General features: G+C 38.9%; 2 protein-coding genes across 2 annotated transcripts; one reads left to right on the top strand and one right to left on the bottom strand.

Moving 5' to 3' along the window:
• Positions 1-9089: 9089 nt before the first annotated feature.
• LOC307016215 (uncharacterized protein) lies at positions 9090-10583 on the top strand (the record flags this gene model as incomplete). The annotated part of the gene is made up of 8 exons (XM_079645258.1): positions 9090-9108; positions 9246-9345; positions 9427-9589; positions 9686-9792; positions 9871-10015; positions 10160-10286; positions 10425-10523; positions 10573-10583. Exons 2-8 carry the CDS (start codon positions 9248-9250, stop codon positions 10581-10583), a joined length of 750 nt encoding a protein of 249 aa, XP_079501384.1. The 5' UTR covers positions 9090-9108; positions 9246-9247.
• Positions 10541-15713, bottom strand: LOC307014101 (uncharacterized protein). Its single transcript, XM_079641822.1, has 8 exons — positions 15264-15713; positions 14882-14951; positions 13272-13948; positions 13121-13166; positions 12306-12397; positions 12047-12157; positions 11648-11921; positions 10541-11181 (listed from the first exon to the last, which is right to left on the bottom strand). Exons 2-8 carry the CDS (start codon positions 14921-14923, stop codon positions 10975-10977), a joined length of 1449 nt encoding a protein of 482 aa, XP_079497948.1. The 5' UTR covers positions 14924-14951; positions 15264-15713; the 3' UTR covers positions 10541-10974.
• Between the last annotated feature and the right edge of the window lie 2616 nt (positions 15714-18329).

Genomic DNA, 18329 nt, shown 5'->3' with positions numbered 1-18329 from the left:
CTGCAGGAAGAATAAAATGTACAGGTCAACACCTTTATCCATCAAACTAAACTGCACATATATATTCTGTCATAACAAATTAATCCATTGTTGTATTCCAATGTAAAAAGCCAGCTATTTTTCAACTATTTAAAACAATTGTAATCGAACACTCAAATACCTCAAGATGAAGCAAGATGGCTTCGCGCATTCTCGCTTTCCAGCGCTGGGATCGGCTCTCCTGATTCCTGTTGTTGGTCAGAAGTTTTTGCCGCGGGTTTATGACTCAATTTGTGACATGTGGTCACTGAATATGTTTTTCGTGGTTGAGATTTAAATCACAGGTGTGCCTGGACCTTACATATATAGCCTGTCAGGTCCCTCATGATTCGTTAATTACGTGGATTAGAAATTCGTTGCAGGTGTTTTGTGAAAGAGGTGTGAGTTTATGATTTATCATGTCATTTAGCTACTAGTTTAAAAAGGTTAACATAGCCTATAGTATAGTGTATAGACAGTCATTGTTTTTTTTGTGTGTTTGTATGTGTGCATGTGTGAATATATGAAACGTACATAAGCCTCCTATATGTCTCCCTTTATTTGTAGGGTACTTTTTATAATAATGTTTTAGTGCTGCCCAATACAGAAGAGATGCTAGTATGTGTCGAAAATACTCATACATTCGTGTCATACTTGTTGCAAATGGAATTAAAAGTAAATATGTGGGGGAACAATGTTCAGCTGATCTAACAGAGATTACAAAATACAGCGCTCTAACAAAACACTCACAGCTGATGCAGCTGTTGCCACGTCATAATTAACAGACGTCGCTTTAATATGACCGCGCAGAGGAGAGGAGTTCTCATTTCTCTAACCGCCTGCTGCTTCCCCTCCTCTCTCCTCGGTTCCCCTCCTCGACTCCTCGGCTTGCATCTCCTATGGGCGGGACTAAGTATCGAGGATAGGAGTCGAGGAGGGGAGTGAGAAAGGGCCAGGGAGATCGCTCTTCTGGAGTGAAGAGAGCGGAAATAATGATATTGCAAGTTAGAAAAGTAAGATGCATTTTGAGAGACAAGATGGCCAGTCCGCCACTGCACCCAGCCCAGCCCACGTAAACTGTCAACGGGGGGAGCCTCGCTGCTGGGGGAACGGTGGACCTAGTGTCCCAACCGGAGTGGGAATAATAATAATAATAATAATAATAATCCGTGCATTTTATCCATTAATTTCCCCAACATTGTGGTAAAAAACCACACGTTTAATCCATGTCGGTGTACTACAACTACAAAAAGCATCGGTTTGTTTTCTGATCAGGAAATGCACAGAGTTTACAACTACAAAAATAATCGATTTGTTTTTATAGCATATCCTACGGGAGGAAATTCAGCAGCTCTCACTACCGATTTTTAATCCTAATTTAATCATCATCTTCACCACGATCATTTATGTTTATGTTCGCCGAATTGACATGAAAGCACTGACAAATATGAATATACTGTAGTCAACTTCATTAAAACGTTATTAACGTGCCTAAACTCAGTAATTCACCATTTCTACGCATGACAACACACTTTGTCCGTGTTTGGTTCTCTCGCCGCACAGTGAAGCGTTCCCGCATTGACGTCACTTCCGGCTTCCCCCAAAACTTCAAAATGAGTCGAAGGAATTTCCCCGCGATGTTCGAAATTATTGATATTTATCGGAACGGTATCGCACCTTCATTTTCAAACTGACAGTTCGAGATGACAAGTAGCCCAATATTTCATTGCACAACAGTTGTTGGGATGCTGTCACAGGCTCTTTAAACTGTCGCACGTTCTGTTGTTTCTATCGCGCATTGCTGGTATGAAAGGGTCTGTGCCGGAAATATCAAACATTTAATTAAAGTGAAAAACAATGAACAAGACTTAACGTATTAATAATAATTAATTATATTTATTCCGTTTGGATGTAGGATTTTTGACTTTGTTTAGAGCAGTGATCTTCAGCAGAGAGCTAAGCGCTGTCAGACCGGACCTAACCCTGAAAAGTATTATCATCTGAAATTAATCATTATGTTATTCATATTAAATACATATTGTATTTTTACAACTTGTATTTAGAAATACTCTGTTGTAATTATTGATGCATAAATGTGTTCATCCATTCAATGGCATCTGCTATAATGGGGTTAATGTATGATATTACTTAATAATACAATACATTATAATATATGACATGATAATTATATTTTAGTTTTATTCATTTCTTATTTCATAGTTTCTCATTACCGTATTATTATTTTTATCGCTCATCTTATTTTTGATTTTATTAATCTGTGTGAATCTGTGCTATCCTGTTTTTCACTCTTACCCTGTTGCTGTTTGAACTACTGAATTTCCCCACGGGGATTAATAAAGGTCCATCTTATCTTATCTTAATGTATACATTGATTTACTTCAATCTACTGTACTGTGTAAAAACACCCCAACAATATTACAAAAAATATACTGCATAAAGCAAACTATATACTTTATTTGATCTAAAATATTGATGTTTTTTCATTATAGTAGCCTGTGAAAACCATAACAAATAAGTGATTAAATGCTACAGTATTCAGCAAACACAACTGCAGAGCTGCAAACATTGCAAACAGAATAAGTTCTACAACACCCAGTTGTCTTTGTGTATTTGTGAATGAAGCGCCATCTCATGGTTAAATCCTGTAATTGAACAAATGGGGAAATTTGGCAATGCCCTCTAGCAATTTGGCAACACCCCCAGCCACTGGGATCCACTGGGCTTTTGACTGGGACACACCCATGTGAGTCCTATCTGGAGTGCTACATCTGTAATGCACTGTTGAGGAACCTGTGACCCAAGTTTTTCGTTCATTGCTTAACTACACCGAAGTTGTGTATAATGTCAATATACCTTTGAAAATCTTGAAATCTTGAAAGGGATGTGCAAAACAGACATTATATACAGTTTTTAATGAACGATTAGAGAATAACGAGTAATGAATATGCTTTATGGGATCTGCAGATAAATGTTTAGTCTTTTCAAGCACCCACTATCAAATATCTCGCCGGATTGTTGGCACTTGACAATCACCTTTTTAGTAGAGTGATGAGAGTAGAATTACAAAGTAACAATACATTGCATGTGGTACATGCTGCTGTAACAAAAACATTTACCAACTTGGGATTAATAAAGTATTGTGTTTCCCCTAGGTTTACTGCCTTGGCTGGGTGCTGCTCGGGTACCCAAACATTTTGTATCCTCTGGAGCAGAGAGAGGAGCTGTGGATTATTGTTATTGATATCGTACAGTAGCAAAGTATTTGTACATTAAAAAGTAATAAAGTACAGTGTTACACTGTACTTTATTACTTTAATTCAAACTGTATTCCCTTCTTATCATGTAGCCTACACTTCTTCCTTTCATTGATACATTTAAATCACCTGACTACAGCATATAACATACCTGCTGCAACCTTGTGCTGCTGCTGCTTCTCTCTGTCTCATCCTCTATGGCTGGAGGCAGCTCCACCTCATCTGATCTCTGATATGAAAGCAATCGTGTTATGATCATATTGAGCTATTGGTGTGAGTCTAACATTAAACAAGCAGTCTGCTTGTCATACATTGCTGACGATACATTTTAAGTGGCAATTTGTTGAGTCACTGCCGCTAAATGCCGGTAGCATCAAGCTAGCAAATCCTGCATTAGCCTCACATCAACAGGTGTAGACAGAACATCCAATTATCCTGAGCTAATTTACTGAATAAACCAACTCACATGTCCTGTCTTTTTTTTCACCCAACTCATTAGTACAGTGGCTGAGAGGTGAAATCGACAATTACAAAGTGTGAAACACTTTAACAAAGCTTGAGACAAATTTACATTTTATAAAACACATTTACATTTTCTAAAACAAATTTACATTTTCTAAAATACATTTACATTTTATAAAACAAAATTACATTAGCAAAACACTTTTACCAAAGAAAAAATGATTTAACATTAACAAAAACAAATTAACAAGATACGAAACACTTTTACAAAGCTAGAGACACATTTACAAGTGTCGAAACACTTTAACATTTCCCGAAACACTTTAACAAACTAGAGAATCAAACCAGAAAGGGAATGCCCATAATACCAGAAGTGACGTGCAAGTGATTGACACAAACTTAAAGGGGACCTATCATGCAAAATGCACTTTTGTACGTCTTTTATACATGAATATGTGTCCCCGGTGTTCCAGGGAACTCACCATGTGTCAGAAAACACAACCCTCTCTATTTTCCTCCGTACCCAAATCTCTAAAAAAGGGGCTGCAACGGATCTGATACAGACTGATCCAGATTTGAACACTTCTGTGACGTCACAGAAGTAGCTCTACGGCTATTGGGCCAACTCCACCAATCAGGAGGAGACAGCCACGGACATTGTCGTTCGAAAGCGCTGGAGACGCTGTAGTACATATTATGCCAGGCCTGTAGACGGTGCTGTTCTCACAGAATCAACCCATGAAAAGACAGTGTTAAATTGAGCAAAATGAGGAATGGCTAAAATGCATGATCTGTTTGGTATTTTGAAAAATAAAAAGTATAAATATGTCTTATATAGGTATGGTCCTACACTATATTATTCAAATATAGCATGATAGGTCCACTTTAAGTTTGCTTTGGGGGAAAGACCGCCAGTACCTATGGACCTTTATGGTTGTTAAACATGTTTTGTCCGTTCTGTGGAAACCACCTGGGCCAAGTGACATGGTTTTGCTCATCACAATATACTTTCTATTGCGCAAGAGATACGTTCTCGTGCACACAAGAAAGTTACAGGTTCGGCAAGTAGAAAGAAAGTATATCGTGATGAGCAAAACCATGTCACGGATCCAGGTGGTTTCCACAGAACGGACAAAACATGTTTAACGACCATAAACACACTCGTACCGTCCATAGGTACTGGCGGTCTATCAGCCAAAACAAACTTAAGTTTGTGTCAATCACTTGCACGTCACTTCTGGTATTATGGGCAGTCCCTTTCCGGTTTGATTCACTAGTTTGTTAAAGTGTTTCTGCAAATGTTAAAGTGTTTTGACAAATGTGAAAGTGTTTCAGGAAATGTTAAAGTGTTTCGGCAAATGTTAAAGTGTTTCGACACTTGTAAATTTGTCTCAAGCTTTGCAAAAGTGTTTCGCATCTTGTCAATTTGTTTTTGTTAATGTTAAATAGTTTTTTCTTTGGTAAAAGTGTTTTGCTAATGTAATTTTGTTTTATAAAATATAAATTTGTCTCAAGCTTTGTTAAAATGTTTCACACTTTGTAATTGTCGATTGCACCTCTCAGCCACCGTACATTAGACTATTCTTCTGCTGGCGTTTAATTGTTGTTTTCTGTCAAATTCAATACTGTAGTTCAAAACCGCGGTACCTGCTCACCATCTGTGAGCTATTTTTAGAATGCGCACGCTACGTTCGTTGTCGCGTTTCCGCGCGTCCACCTGGGCAGGCTGTTTGTGTCCTTCTCCCGTGACGATAACGGCTTGCGGTTAAAAAATTATAATAAACAAATTTGAAACTGGGGGGGGACACAAACGGGCAGACAGCAGAGCTGTTGTTCTCCTCCTTTCCTCTGCTCTTGTCTCTGATTGTGAGTGTGTGCATTCGCGTGTGTGTGTGTGTGTGGGGGGGGGGGGGGGGGGGGGAGCGGAGCCCCGCCCTTCAGAAACAGAGCGGAGGGAGAATGTGAATACGCAAGGCAGTGGATACTGAAACATGCACATTGGATAAATAACATAGGCGTTTAGTTTAAAAAAGCACATGTTCAATGTGAAACGTGACCGTAGATAGATTACTTCAGTTGCAATTTGGTGCTATATATATATTTTTTTAAATAATAAAAAAATTGTTTTAAATAAAAAACAAACAAACAAAAACACCTTGAATTTCAGGCAGAGCGTGTATGGCGTTATATTTGTGCCTCTATCCTGAGCACAATGAAACATGTTGAGCATAGAAAATGCTATTGAGCGCGCACTTGAACACTTTTGAGCACAGAGAAATATATTTTCTCTCATAAAACTCCTGCTCCGTGCGCAGGCAGACCGCTGCACGCGCTCTCTCTCCCTCGCTCGCTCGACCTCTCCAGCCTGTGCGCGCTCAACTTTGCCTGCGCGCGCTCGCTCAAATTGTCACAGCGTTACAAATGTGCCACAAAACCAACCAATCGGAGAACTCGAGAAGGTCAATTCTGATTGGCTGGCCGTCTCCAATCATATCTGAGATGAGAGAAGAGAGGGATTTTCATTTTCGGTTGCCATCAGGCTGTTGGCGTTCCTATTATCGTTGACATTTACAGGACATGACAGACTCGAACGAAGAGATTACTACGCCACAGTGTCAGGTGAGTTATACATTTCTAGTTTTCTGATATCACGTTATTGTTTGTAATACCTTTGACGAAACCTTTTATCCGATCGTTTCAGATAAGGGCGAGTTTGCTAGCCGGCAACATAGCTATATGGATAGTTTAAGCAAACAGCTAACAAACCGTAGCCTAATATTCGCGCTAGTATTAGACAAATATTGTCAATATAAATTGCCATTTATACCCATCTGCGCCAGCCGGTAATATTTACCTTATAGAACATTCAGTGATTTTCGCGCCATTGATCTTGTGCGAAGCAACGCATGTTGTTTATTGCGGTTCCTAATAGAGAGAGAGAGAGAGACACTTTGCACATAACTCACGGTAGCGATCTTTCATGCAATCTGCACATACTAGATGTCATATGAACGCTGAGAGTCCACAGATTCTATTGGTATACGTTTCATCACTCTGCGATAAAAACGCACTCTTAACCCTGTGTTCTAGTATCATAAATAAAAGAACATTGTACCTTGACCCCTGGCGGTTCTAGTTTAACTGAAAATATGATCATGTTAATGTTACATCCTGAATTGATTTAGGGCGATGGTGCAGTTGAGTCAGCAGCCAGAAACCTGGTGTCTTTGCTCCTTAACACTATGGCCGCAAGCGGCTCAGGAAGGCCGACGGAGACAGAGCCTCCTGCACCTAGGAATGTAGTGACAGTGACAGTGCCGACAGGAGATGGCAAGGTTCGTATTTCAGCCACATCATTATATTTTCGTTTTGCTTAAAAAAAATTCAAAAAATCAATGTTGTTTTCTTAAGTCCAGTAGTCACATCGCTGACATGATTAAATTAAAATATGAACTTGGACTTGAACAAGACTTGGTTTGTAATAGCATTGGAAAATATATATAGCCAACATGTACTATTTAGATTTTTTGTGCAACACTTGATTGTTATAAATAAATATAAAACATATAATTTATTCCACAGATCTTTTCCAGGATATTTCAAACCAAACTTCCGTCGTGGTAAAAAGAGGTGTTTGACTGCCACCAAGCATCTTGTTAAGACAACAAGTAAAACAACTGCTTTACATTTTTATCTGTTGCCAAAAAATATCGCCCACACACCGTTGCCAACTGAGGAGCTTGAACTCCTCCAGGCAGGCATGGGAAGACAAACACTGACTCTTCCTGAAGATGGTGATCACACAGAGGTATCGTTTGTCAGTTCATTTGTTTGACTTATCATTAAAGTCAATTATTGTACTTCAGCGTATTGTCACCATCAATGTTTTTCTCTCTCTCTCTCTCAAGATTTTAAGGCTCCTGGCTGACACATTTCCAAAAATGGAGGGTCTATGTGGAGGATGGCTCTTGCATAAGGCTACAGGTTTGTGGGATTTTGTTTTGTTGAGTTTTCATATTACTGTATTACTTGTTGGTGTGCATGAACCCTTCTGGGGTATTGATTACTTGTTGTAAGCATTAGAGGTGGCAGAATGACAAAACATGTTCTCTCTCTTTCTCTCAATTAAGGTGGCAGTGGAAGACAAAAGCTCACTGTCATTCCACCAGAAGCAGAGGGGTATTCTGTCAAAGCTCTGCGAGCTATGTCAGCAGGTGGCAAAGCCACTTTTTACATAGTACCACTTCAGGAGACATTGGACACCGCTCCACTGCCTCCTGACTCGCACTGCTTTGCAAAAATGCCAAAGAAGACATGTTTCCAATGTCATGAAGTGATGCCTTTGCAGATGCTTGCAGTACACATTAGGACATGCAGTGGAAAACTGTCCTCTGATGAGACTGTTGATGAGGTGAGAGCAAATTCTTTTTGTATTTGGTAAATTGCCTTTAGAAAAAGACGAGGAAAATATAAATTGTTTATTGAAATAAATGACTTTTTTGTTAATCTGCAGTCCTCTGATGAATTGTGTATCGTGGAGAACGCTTGCAAGGTACAGTAGAACAGCACACAACTAAACTGCACAATCAGTTTAGTTTAGTGTTTCAGCTGTTTGTAACATGGAGCATATTTCTTTCAAACTTTAGGTGGTGTGTCCAATTTGCACCAAAGAATTCCCAGACGATGAAATCACAGTCCATGCTTGTCTATGTGGAGAGAGGTGATCTGTCTTATTCTGCTCTTTGTATCATAAACATTATATTTGATAGATGTACCACCTGTAGAATGTCTACATATTCAGTGTTTTAAACTGCATATTGTTTTTTGCAGCTTTGAATGTACAGGGACTCCTGCATCAGAGAACAATAGTCCAAGTACAGCTGCTCAACCTCCAGTATGCAAACCAAAAAGGTACGTTTTATTAAGATGACCTTTGCATGAGTTTATATCAAATACAGAATAAATAATGAGCACCATCATGCAATCCACATGCTTTAATGTCTCCCCCAAAAGCTAGCTCTCAAATTATTTTAACAGGCTATTCAAAACATAGCACATGGTGCACTCTTTTCTAATTACGCCATTTGATAGCCCTTTCTTTCCCAAATATTGTTCAGCATAATAATAGGACAGTTATATGGCAATAATGTATACAAAATGTTTGGAAAATTGGGATAGTCTTATATTTTCTCTGTCCTCTTCCTTAAGCACGGAAGATGTATTGCGCTTACTTGAACACCAAGTTGACAACACAACAGAGTTCAAACTGTGTGTGGACAGAGACGGCCTTCCAGACAGGGGCATTCTCCAGTGGAAACGAAAAAAAGCTGCATCTCCTGCCAGTGCTCTTAAGGTGGTCTACATAGGAGAGGCAGGCATTGACACTGGAGCAATAAGGAAAGAGTTTTGACTGGTAAGTTCATTTAACTGTTTTGTTTTGATATTAAACAAAACCAAAGGATCATTGCTTATTTGCTTTTTTTCTGTAAGACATGGTTTCAGGTATTGAAAACAGATTCTTTGAAGGAACTGGGAGCCAGGGGAAAAATCCTAAGTACTCTTTGACAGACCTTGATAATGACAACTTCAGGTTGGTAAAATACTGTTTTTGTACACGTTGTCATTTATGTAAGGAGTTTTTTTACAAAGACTTTCTCTACCTTGCACACAGAACTATTGGTGAAATAATGTCAGTAAGCATCGCACAAGGTGGCCCACCTCCTGCCTTTCTGAGAGCGTGGTGCTACAACTTCCTCTGCACAGGAGAGGTGGACATTCATTCACTTAAAAAGGAGGATGTTTCTGATATAGAATCCGGTCTTCTCATCAGCAAGGTGAGTACTCTGTTGAGCATTGTTAGATATGAATTAGATATATGTTTTAACACCTATTGTAAATCTGTCCTTTATTTCAATGTTGCACATTCTCAGGTCGAAGATTCTGCAGATGAGCAGTCTCTGATGTTGTGGGCTGATGAAATTGTCAGCTGTGGATATACAAGCCAGCTCAAACTGGACAATAAACACAGCATCATTCGGTAAGAGTTGTACAATATTAATTTTACAATGTTTATTTTTCAAACCAGTGTGTAATTTCTTTCTGCTTTTCTTCAAAGAGCAATTGTCTTACATTCCACAACAAGACTGATTCCAATGCTGCAGCAACTCAGAAAGGGCATGGAGCTGTATGGCCTGGTGGATCAGATGGCTAGAAACCCTGAAGCTTGTCACTCCTTATTTGTTCCAGGGAAGATCACCAAAGTAAGAATTTTAACTGCCACTATTTATTTATTTTTAGACTCTATTCTTCTTTTGTATTGTACTTTTCATTCTGTATTGCCTTAATAGCTTTGGTTTGAACACTTGCAAGATATTAAACTAAATCTGCATTCACTCTCTTTATAGCCTGATGCAGATTTCATGATGATGAACTGCCAGCCACGTTTTAGCGAAAAAGGGACGTCTAAGGAGAGAACTGAGAGGAAGGTGATCAACTTCCTGCAAGATTTCTTGCAGGAAGTTGAAATGTCAGGTATGATATACTGTAGAATGCAGTACACATATGAATGAATGCTTTACTGATTTGAATGTACTGAGCACATACCTAATAAATGTTCTTGGATATTTGCTTTTCTTAATTTGTGTTATTTAAAATATACATCCGTCACAGATGGGGAGACAGACAGTGCAGCTGGTGACAAGGAGCCTCTTGCAGTGCCACACGTGCTCCAGTGGATGACAGGGCAGGCCCACATCCCCATCCTCCCTGGTGAAAAGAGACATTTCAAAATAACATGCAAATTTGACCATGACTGCAGGGAGCGGCTAGGAGATCACTTAATTTGTTACCCAATTGTGAGTGCGTGCACTAAAACTATGACTTTTCCAGTAAAGCATCTCAGCACTTACACTGACTTTAGAAGAATCATGGGTGAAGCAGTGAGATATGGTGGTGGATTCCACAGAGTTTAAAACAACTAGCTCTACTCAAACTAAGGCAAGAGCTGAGTGTATATATGTTTAAATATATTTGTTAATGTTTGATGAAGTCATGCTTTTATTAGTTGGGAAAGCATACATTGTTACAAAGTTTTTTAACAAAACATCAGACAAGCAGAAAAGCAAATAAGGACCAATGGTTGGGCTCTGTGTATTCTCAACAGATATCTGTTAAACAAGGTTGTTGTAATCAGCTAATGTGTCAGTTTAAGAGTTCACGTTCAATTGTCATTGTACACACTGTGCAAGAATCGTGTGTACAAGTCACGGCCATGTGACTGAGAATGTTCCAGAGGATCAACAGTTCTCTGAAGTTCTTCTAGGTCTTCGTCATCCAGGGGGCACACAACTTCAGGAACCACAACTGCCCCGTTTGAGTCTTCTTGCAGTATGGTACTCTCCCAGTTGATGCCTGGGTCTTGAAGTTCCTAAGGATCCAGGAAAACAATTAAAATACGTTTAGTACATGATGTATTTTCATACACTTATGTAACGTGTGATTTTTAAAAATAAACATGTTACATAAAGGTGATTTTGTTTACTCAAAGTTGTATTATTCTAGAAATACTAGTTATTGAACAGGTTGCTGTTTCCAATAATGTTATACATCTGTCAGATATGCCTCTCATCACTCAATGCAACAGAACTGTAAGGTTTGTAGATGGAAAAAAATGGAATTACAGCATATCTATGCACAATTGAAGACAGAAGCTCACATTGATTCAGACCTTTTAACCATGTTGTTTAGAAATAAATATTTTAAAAAAAATGTTTGGCTTTCATGCTCCAATGTCCAATTGGCATTGATGTCTATTATGTCTCAAAACTAGATATATCTGCCTGCAACTCAATTGTTTTTTAAAATATATTTAATGGGAACTCTATAACTGTTACCTCAAGTCTCTCCCCTTCGTCTAGATCTTGTAGATGTCCCATACACCACAGCTGTTCAGGAGTGAGACCTCCCTCTGTCCTTAGAGGATGATTATTCCATCCTTGGATAAAAGCGTCAAGGTCTGCTCGAAGTCGAGGGACAAAGATGTAGTGCACACCAAAGAGGTGAACCACATCAGAGATATCAAGCAGACCATCTTCCTCCAGAGAGTGAAGAACATCATGGTACTTGCTGCTGACTGCAACCCAGACGTCACGCCAAAGTCGCTCTATCCTAGAATTGCATTTTAATTGATTTACTTGGATTTATACAGCTATTTGTGCTTTCATTGAACAACCAAACTGCTACAGTTACTAATAATTATACAGTCAACATTTCAAGACAAAAACACAACTAACCTCTGATTGTGGACACTCTTTCCAGAGATAAAGCTGGCTCTTCCTGTGCCCCGTGTGGCAAACATGTATTGTGCGATGTCCACGTTTTCGACTCCCTGATCCGCCCTTACCCTAAGATCAAAATACATTTTAATAATAAATAATTGAATAATTAATTTAACAAGGTTTACTTTAACTTCAGTAGATGAAATGAAAGATATTGTAGCTAGTATATTTGTGTAAAAAAACATCCACTTTTTGTTTTGTCAGGGCAAAATACCTTGATGGTAAGCCATGAAGCTGGGTTGATCTCAGGAAGAATGAGTATGCAGTTGATGCTCTGTTATTTGTTGCAGCATCCAAGTACATGATCTGCATAGAAACCAGATGAAATCATTTACATCTGCTTTCAGCTATGGCTAGCCTTAGAGCTTTTAGTGTTGTATTATACCATAAAAGAAAGATCGGCACGTCCTAAATCTTTACACATAGTTTCATTTCATTTCAACAGAACCATCAACAGGATTTGGTATTTCAATTATTATATAGGTAATTTTCAAAAATATCAACTTGGTATATTTTACATACTAAAATGCAGCTTGATTTATTACAGCTTCCTCAGATATATTTTCTTTAAGGCAATACATTATTGCTCCCTTAAGATGCTTTGTATTAAAAAAGTATAACCAGATTGGATAATAATAATTGGATCTAAACAGGAATCATTACCTTCTAGCTCAATAATTATTCCAAGGAGCAGGAGAAAAAATATACACTTTTTGATCAAACTAACGATAAGAACTACATGTCTTAAGCAGCAGATTATGATTCCATGCATAGGTCAGCTATGTCGTCGTGTGGATGTTGAGATCTTCATACAATATGCATTTTAAGCTCTAATTATACAATCAAAACAATCTGCATCAAGCTAATAAAATTGATGATTCCCCCCCTAGACATGTTTTAAGATGTGTATAACATAATCTATAAATATGCAAATAAGTGTTATTTCAGAAGTATAACTGCTGGTCACAAGAGGCTTTGTACTTTAAGCTGCATTTCTTTAACAATAATAAGCAACAACACATTAATTACCTTCCTTGAGTAGCCATCCACTCCACCAAAGACCACAATATTGTACCTGTTCAAAAGGGAAAAAGGTTACTATATAACTAAGGTTGTTCTTATTATATACTCCCAACATTCACTGTGTAGGTAATTGCATAAACAGGATATTTTACTCTACCTTATCAGTTTATGATTTGTGTCAATGTGGACCAGGGAGAGAGGACCTCGCACGGAATAACTTCTTCGCACAACACACCCTAGTTCTGTGATCCGTCTGAAGATCCCAGCAGCATCAACCCGATGCATAGAGGCCATCATTCTCCACCACTGAACACGGAGGCCCATTGAAACCAAATGGCCTTGAACCATTCGATAACCAGCATTTGGCATCTGACTTTTAATACCTAAAATTACGTTGTCAAGTTCTTGGTCAGTCATTGTGCTGTATGATCCTCTTATAGACAAGCCAAATTCTTGCATTCTCCTGTAAACCGTTCTTCTTGAAAGGCAGAGGCATTTTGCAATGCAGGAGACTGGCAGATGTGTGTTCAGCAAATATGTTTGTTTTTCTCTCTCTATCACAATTTTGGGTTGACCAGAACCTGGACCAACTTCTGTTTCCTGTTCTACAATGGGCATAGACCTTGCGTTAATTTCCAACCGGACAACATGATGTAGGTTTCGTATTGCTTCTGTAATCTCTGATACACCTCCTATCTGCTCATGGAACGATTCAAACATAATCAGCTCATGGCGAGTCAGGAACTCCAAATAATCCACATTTAGTGGTTGCTGGTTCAAGGCTGATTGCAGTTTGGTGAGAAGTCTTTCCATCAACTGCTGTCTCAATATGTCCTGTTGGACAGACAGAGCTCAGATTAGTTAAGAAGAGGGACTCGTTGTTAGTCATATAGGTGACTGATAACGAGCTATGAGATGTGGAAGCTAGTAATAACGTTACATTTACCCCTTATATAATATCAAATAATAATTAGTTTGATAAAGTTTATCCACAAAACAAGTTAAATTATCTCCTTAAAATTACATCTACTCCTCCCTCCTTAAAAATGTCAGAACCTATAAATATGCAAATATGTTTCATTTCACAAGTTTAACTGCAACACGATGCCTCCTAGTTCACTGTAAAGTCAATTCTCAGTATTTGTGCACCAGAGGCTTTATATTTCAACATCCAAATCTTATTTTCAATGAGCACAAAGCAACACTTTCAGCAGATTAATATGAAGCCTCTCTCTCTCATCATCTGAGAGCTCAAAATCTGAATCTCCCTGAACTATCTGGTACAGAAAAAGTCTGCTTCAGTTCCGTCTCCTGCAACAATATTGAGTCATTAAGTCCATGAAGATGGTCCTGACGTACACTAGAATGGACATTTATAAAAGGGCTGTTATTTGAAAACTTGAATTATTTAATTGCTTTCAGAACTAATTATATAGTTCCTCACATGTTAATAAACAAGAATATATTTGATTTTCATGGTAAAAATTACAATTATTCAACAATATTTGACTTCTCCTCCTGATTCTATAACATTTTGTTTTTGGTATGCCAGCCATTTTGGATGAAAAGAAAGAGGGACTTCCCAGCATGCAATTTTAACCAATGACACATCACTGGAAAGACCAGGATGTCCTCTGTACAGTACATCAGGGATTGATAGAGTAGCTCAAAAGAGTAAAAGGAGATGCGTGTTAACAAAATGTCCACTACAGAGGACATTTTCAATGGGCTGGGTCCCAGGAGACAACCAAATCAAAAACGACTTACATGTGGCCTTGCTGTGACATTTTGTTGCTGTTCATTCGACATTGTCGGATGTTGTGGCCAGCTGGGATTGCTAGAGAAGGATGAGTCAAACTTTAGTTACTCACACAACAGTCGATGTCTCAAGATAAGAAGACATATAGGCTAATGTTAATCCTACAGCCCTATAATACAGAAAAATAAAAAGCATTTCTGAAATATGAGTCAATAATTACAAGAACAAATCTACTATAATCAGTCATCTTTTTATTTTTTATATAAACAACATATAGCTATGTTGCCGGCTAGCAAACTCAACCTTATCTGAAACGATCGGATAAAAGGTTTCGTCAAAGGTATTACAAACAATAACGTGATATCAGAAAACCAGAAATGTATAACTCACCTGACACTGTGGCGTAGTAATCTCTTCGTTCGAGTCTGTCATGTCCTGTAAATGTCAACGATAATAGGAACGCCAACAGCCTGATGGCAACCGAAGATGAAAATCCCTCTGTTCTCTCATCTCAGATATGATTGGAGACGGCCAGCCAATCAGAATTGACCTTCTCGAGTTCTCCGATTGGTTGGTTTTGTGGCACATTTGTAACGCTGTGACAATTTGAGCGAGCGCGCAGGCAAAGTTGAGCGCGCGCAGGCAAAGTTGAGCGCGCACAGGCTGGAGAGGTCGAGCGAGCGAGGGAGAGAGAGCGCGTGCAGCGGTCTGCCTGCGCACGGAGCAGGAGTTTTATGAGAGAAAATATATTTCTCTGTGCTCAAAAGTGTTCAAGTGCGCGCTCAATAGCATTTTCTATGCTCAACATGTTTCATTGCGTGCTCAGGATAGAGGCACAAATATAACGCCATAAGCGCGGGGCTCCGTCGGCAGGGCACAGCGCCCCGCCAAGACAATGGTAGGGGAAACAATATCTTATCTTATCTTATCTTAAGATGATCGATGGCTACTGGCATATTTGCCTCTGAACCTTGACAAGTGCATGTTTCAAGGCTTATCAATTAACAACAGGAGGGGTCACCGTCACAGAAATAAGACCAGCTATTAAATACAACTCTTCTGACCTGAGCTGTCATGTGGGTATATTAATGCTTCCCATTACGGACACAAGCAATTTTCACCCATGTATTAACCCTTAAAGACCTAGACGGAATGTTCGCCAGCCTGACTCTCATGTATTTATTTGTTTCTCCTAACCTGTTCTAACCTTTTCTAGCAGTCAGCATCAAGTGCCTTACCTCATTTGATTCAGGAGAACCTCTAGTTCAAGTCTGGTTAATTTAAAGTCCAAATTTGACCTTAACTTTGTGCGATAATGGCTGAATTTACCAGTTTTTCAAAAACGCCAGTGCAAATGTTGTGTTTTTTTTGCTGCTTACTCCGTCAGGAACATAGGATTCTTTTTAAAATTATTTACAAAGCTGCATTTAGATGTTTTAGGCTTTCAAATGAAATTTAATCTGCATATTATGTTCCCTGAGTAAGTTACAGCTATTTATTCCATATTATATTATCCTACAAATTCCAAGTGCTGGAGATACAAAGTGCAAATGAACAAAGTGCAAATTATATTGAAACTATAAACAAAGTATTAGGAATATATAGAAAGTGCAAATTATCTTGAAACTATAAACAAAGTATTAGGAATAGAAAGTGCAAATTATCTTGAAACTATAAACAAAGTGTTAGAAATATATAGAAAGTGCAAATTATCTTGAAACTATAAACAAAGTATTAGAAATATATAGAAAGTGCAAATGTACAAAGAGCACATGATCTTCAAACTATAAACAAAATATTAGAAAAATATACAAAGAGCAAAGGAAATGTATCAACATTTTAAAAATTATTTACATTAAATTACAATCAGACTTGATTCAGTCAATCGAAAGGTTTTACGTGCAGCTGCTATGCCACTTGCTGAAGCAATTTCTGTGAGCCACAAGACACAGTGTCACATCACACCGCGCACTCTTCCAGATGGAACTTTTTTTGCAGAGCACACATTTTTGCCGACCTTTTGTTGCCGTGTCTCCTGACCTCACTCTCGCAAATGAGTCAATTCCCTCCTCCTCCTCCTCCTCCTCTGCACAGGACATTGACTCTGGCAAGCACTGTGCCCCTTTGGGTGGCACAAAGCTGCCAATTGGGACTCCACACAGCTCTGCAGACAGCTTCTCCATGAACTGGGCGTGGGACATGGCCACTGACCCTGAGGACATACACATCTCCTTGTGCAAAATATAGCTGTTGGTTGCAGCAATGTCTATAAAGTGGTACAGCAGTGTCCTGTACCACCTGTTGGACCTCTTGTGCACTGAATAGTATTGGATGAGCTGGACAGACAAGTCCACCCCACCCATGTATTTATTATATTCAACCACACAACGAGATGCCATGATGTTTTGTTTTTGCCATTTCCCCGTTTCCTTAGCATACTCATTCCTGGTGACAGTGTCTCCATTGAAGGCTTGGTGTATTGTAGAGCAGGGGTTTTCAAAGTGTGGGTAGGTGAGCCTCCCCTCAGAGAACATAAGAACAGCCGCGCCCCCCCTCCCAATTATTATTGCTGTTATTATTATTATTATTATTATTGTTGTTGTTGCTACTGGTTAGTTTATTGTTGACTATAATGCATTCAATTGCATTTCAAAGAGGTCCAGTAAGAGAAAATGCAATTAAATGCTCTGTTTTCACTGTCTACCTTCCGCCATTTGAAATTACTCCGACTGTTTCTCTCCTCTTGTCTCGTCTCTGTGTGTGTTTGAATCTATCGTGCTGACTGCACCGATTTGATTGGCTGATTAGCGTCACCTCCTTAAAACATTAAACAATAACTTTTTAAAACCTTTTTATTTTTATGTTTTAAACATATTGTATAAAACTCCCCCACTACTTGGAATATTCCTTGCACCCCTCTAGAATAAGCCAGAATGGTCTCAACCATATTGCATCAGTAACGTGCACTTGTTATTATAACAAGATCGCAAGGACGCTGGTAGCGATCAGAAAATTGAGTGTTGTGGAACATGCGTGTCCGTGCATGAAAATATACCACACACCCAATTACAATTGCATGTTAAATTCACTACCCTGGAAGTTAATACAGTTGTTAAAGTTGGAACAGCCTGTGGACAGCCGTTCTTCCTTGCATGTCAGTCGCCTACACCTTCTTACAGAGGACAGGCGCATCTTGCTGCAGCACGACCCGTATATTTCCGCACGACGTGTTCTCAAGACATATATTTTTTAACATTTTCAACATGGTGGATAAATCCTTATATGCTCCCGGCAACACACTGAACGTCAACTTTGCCTCCTTATTACACTCACCCCTACTTTAGTGGGAACAATGAGTCTGCGTCTTTGATGCACACAGGAATAAACGCAGATCATACTCTGGCTGCAGCCTTGACTGGTACTTGCTTTTGATCAAAGTCAATGCGGAAAACCTGC

The sequence above is a fragment of the Notothenia rossii genome (genome assembly GCF_949606895.1).
Source record: "Notothenia rossii genome assembly, chromosome: 8".
Classification (NCBI taxonomy): domain Eukaryota; kingdom Metazoa; phylum Chordata; class Actinopteri; order Perciformes; family Nototheniidae; genus Notothenia; species Notothenia rossii.
The sequence above is the reverse complement of the archived record's forward strand: the minus strand, read 5'-3'. Positions and strand labels throughout refer to the sequence as shown.

What these genes read in the sequence shown, in the direction of transcription:
- LOC307014101 (XM_079641822.1), bottom strand. Translation starts at nt 14,923, where the DNA reads ATGTCGAATGAACAGCAACAAAATGTCACAGCAAGGCCACAT. An exon ending in ACAAATCATAAACTGATAAG is followed by an intron (nt 13,167 to 13,271) that starts GTAGAGTAAAAT and finishes CCTTTTGAACAG; the next exon opens with GTACAATATTGTGGTCTTTG. An exon ending in AAGAGTGTCCACAATCAGAG is followed by an intron (nt 11,922 to 12,046) that starts GTTAGTTGTGTT and finishes ATGCAATTCTAG; the next exon opens with GATAGAGCGACTTTGGCGTG.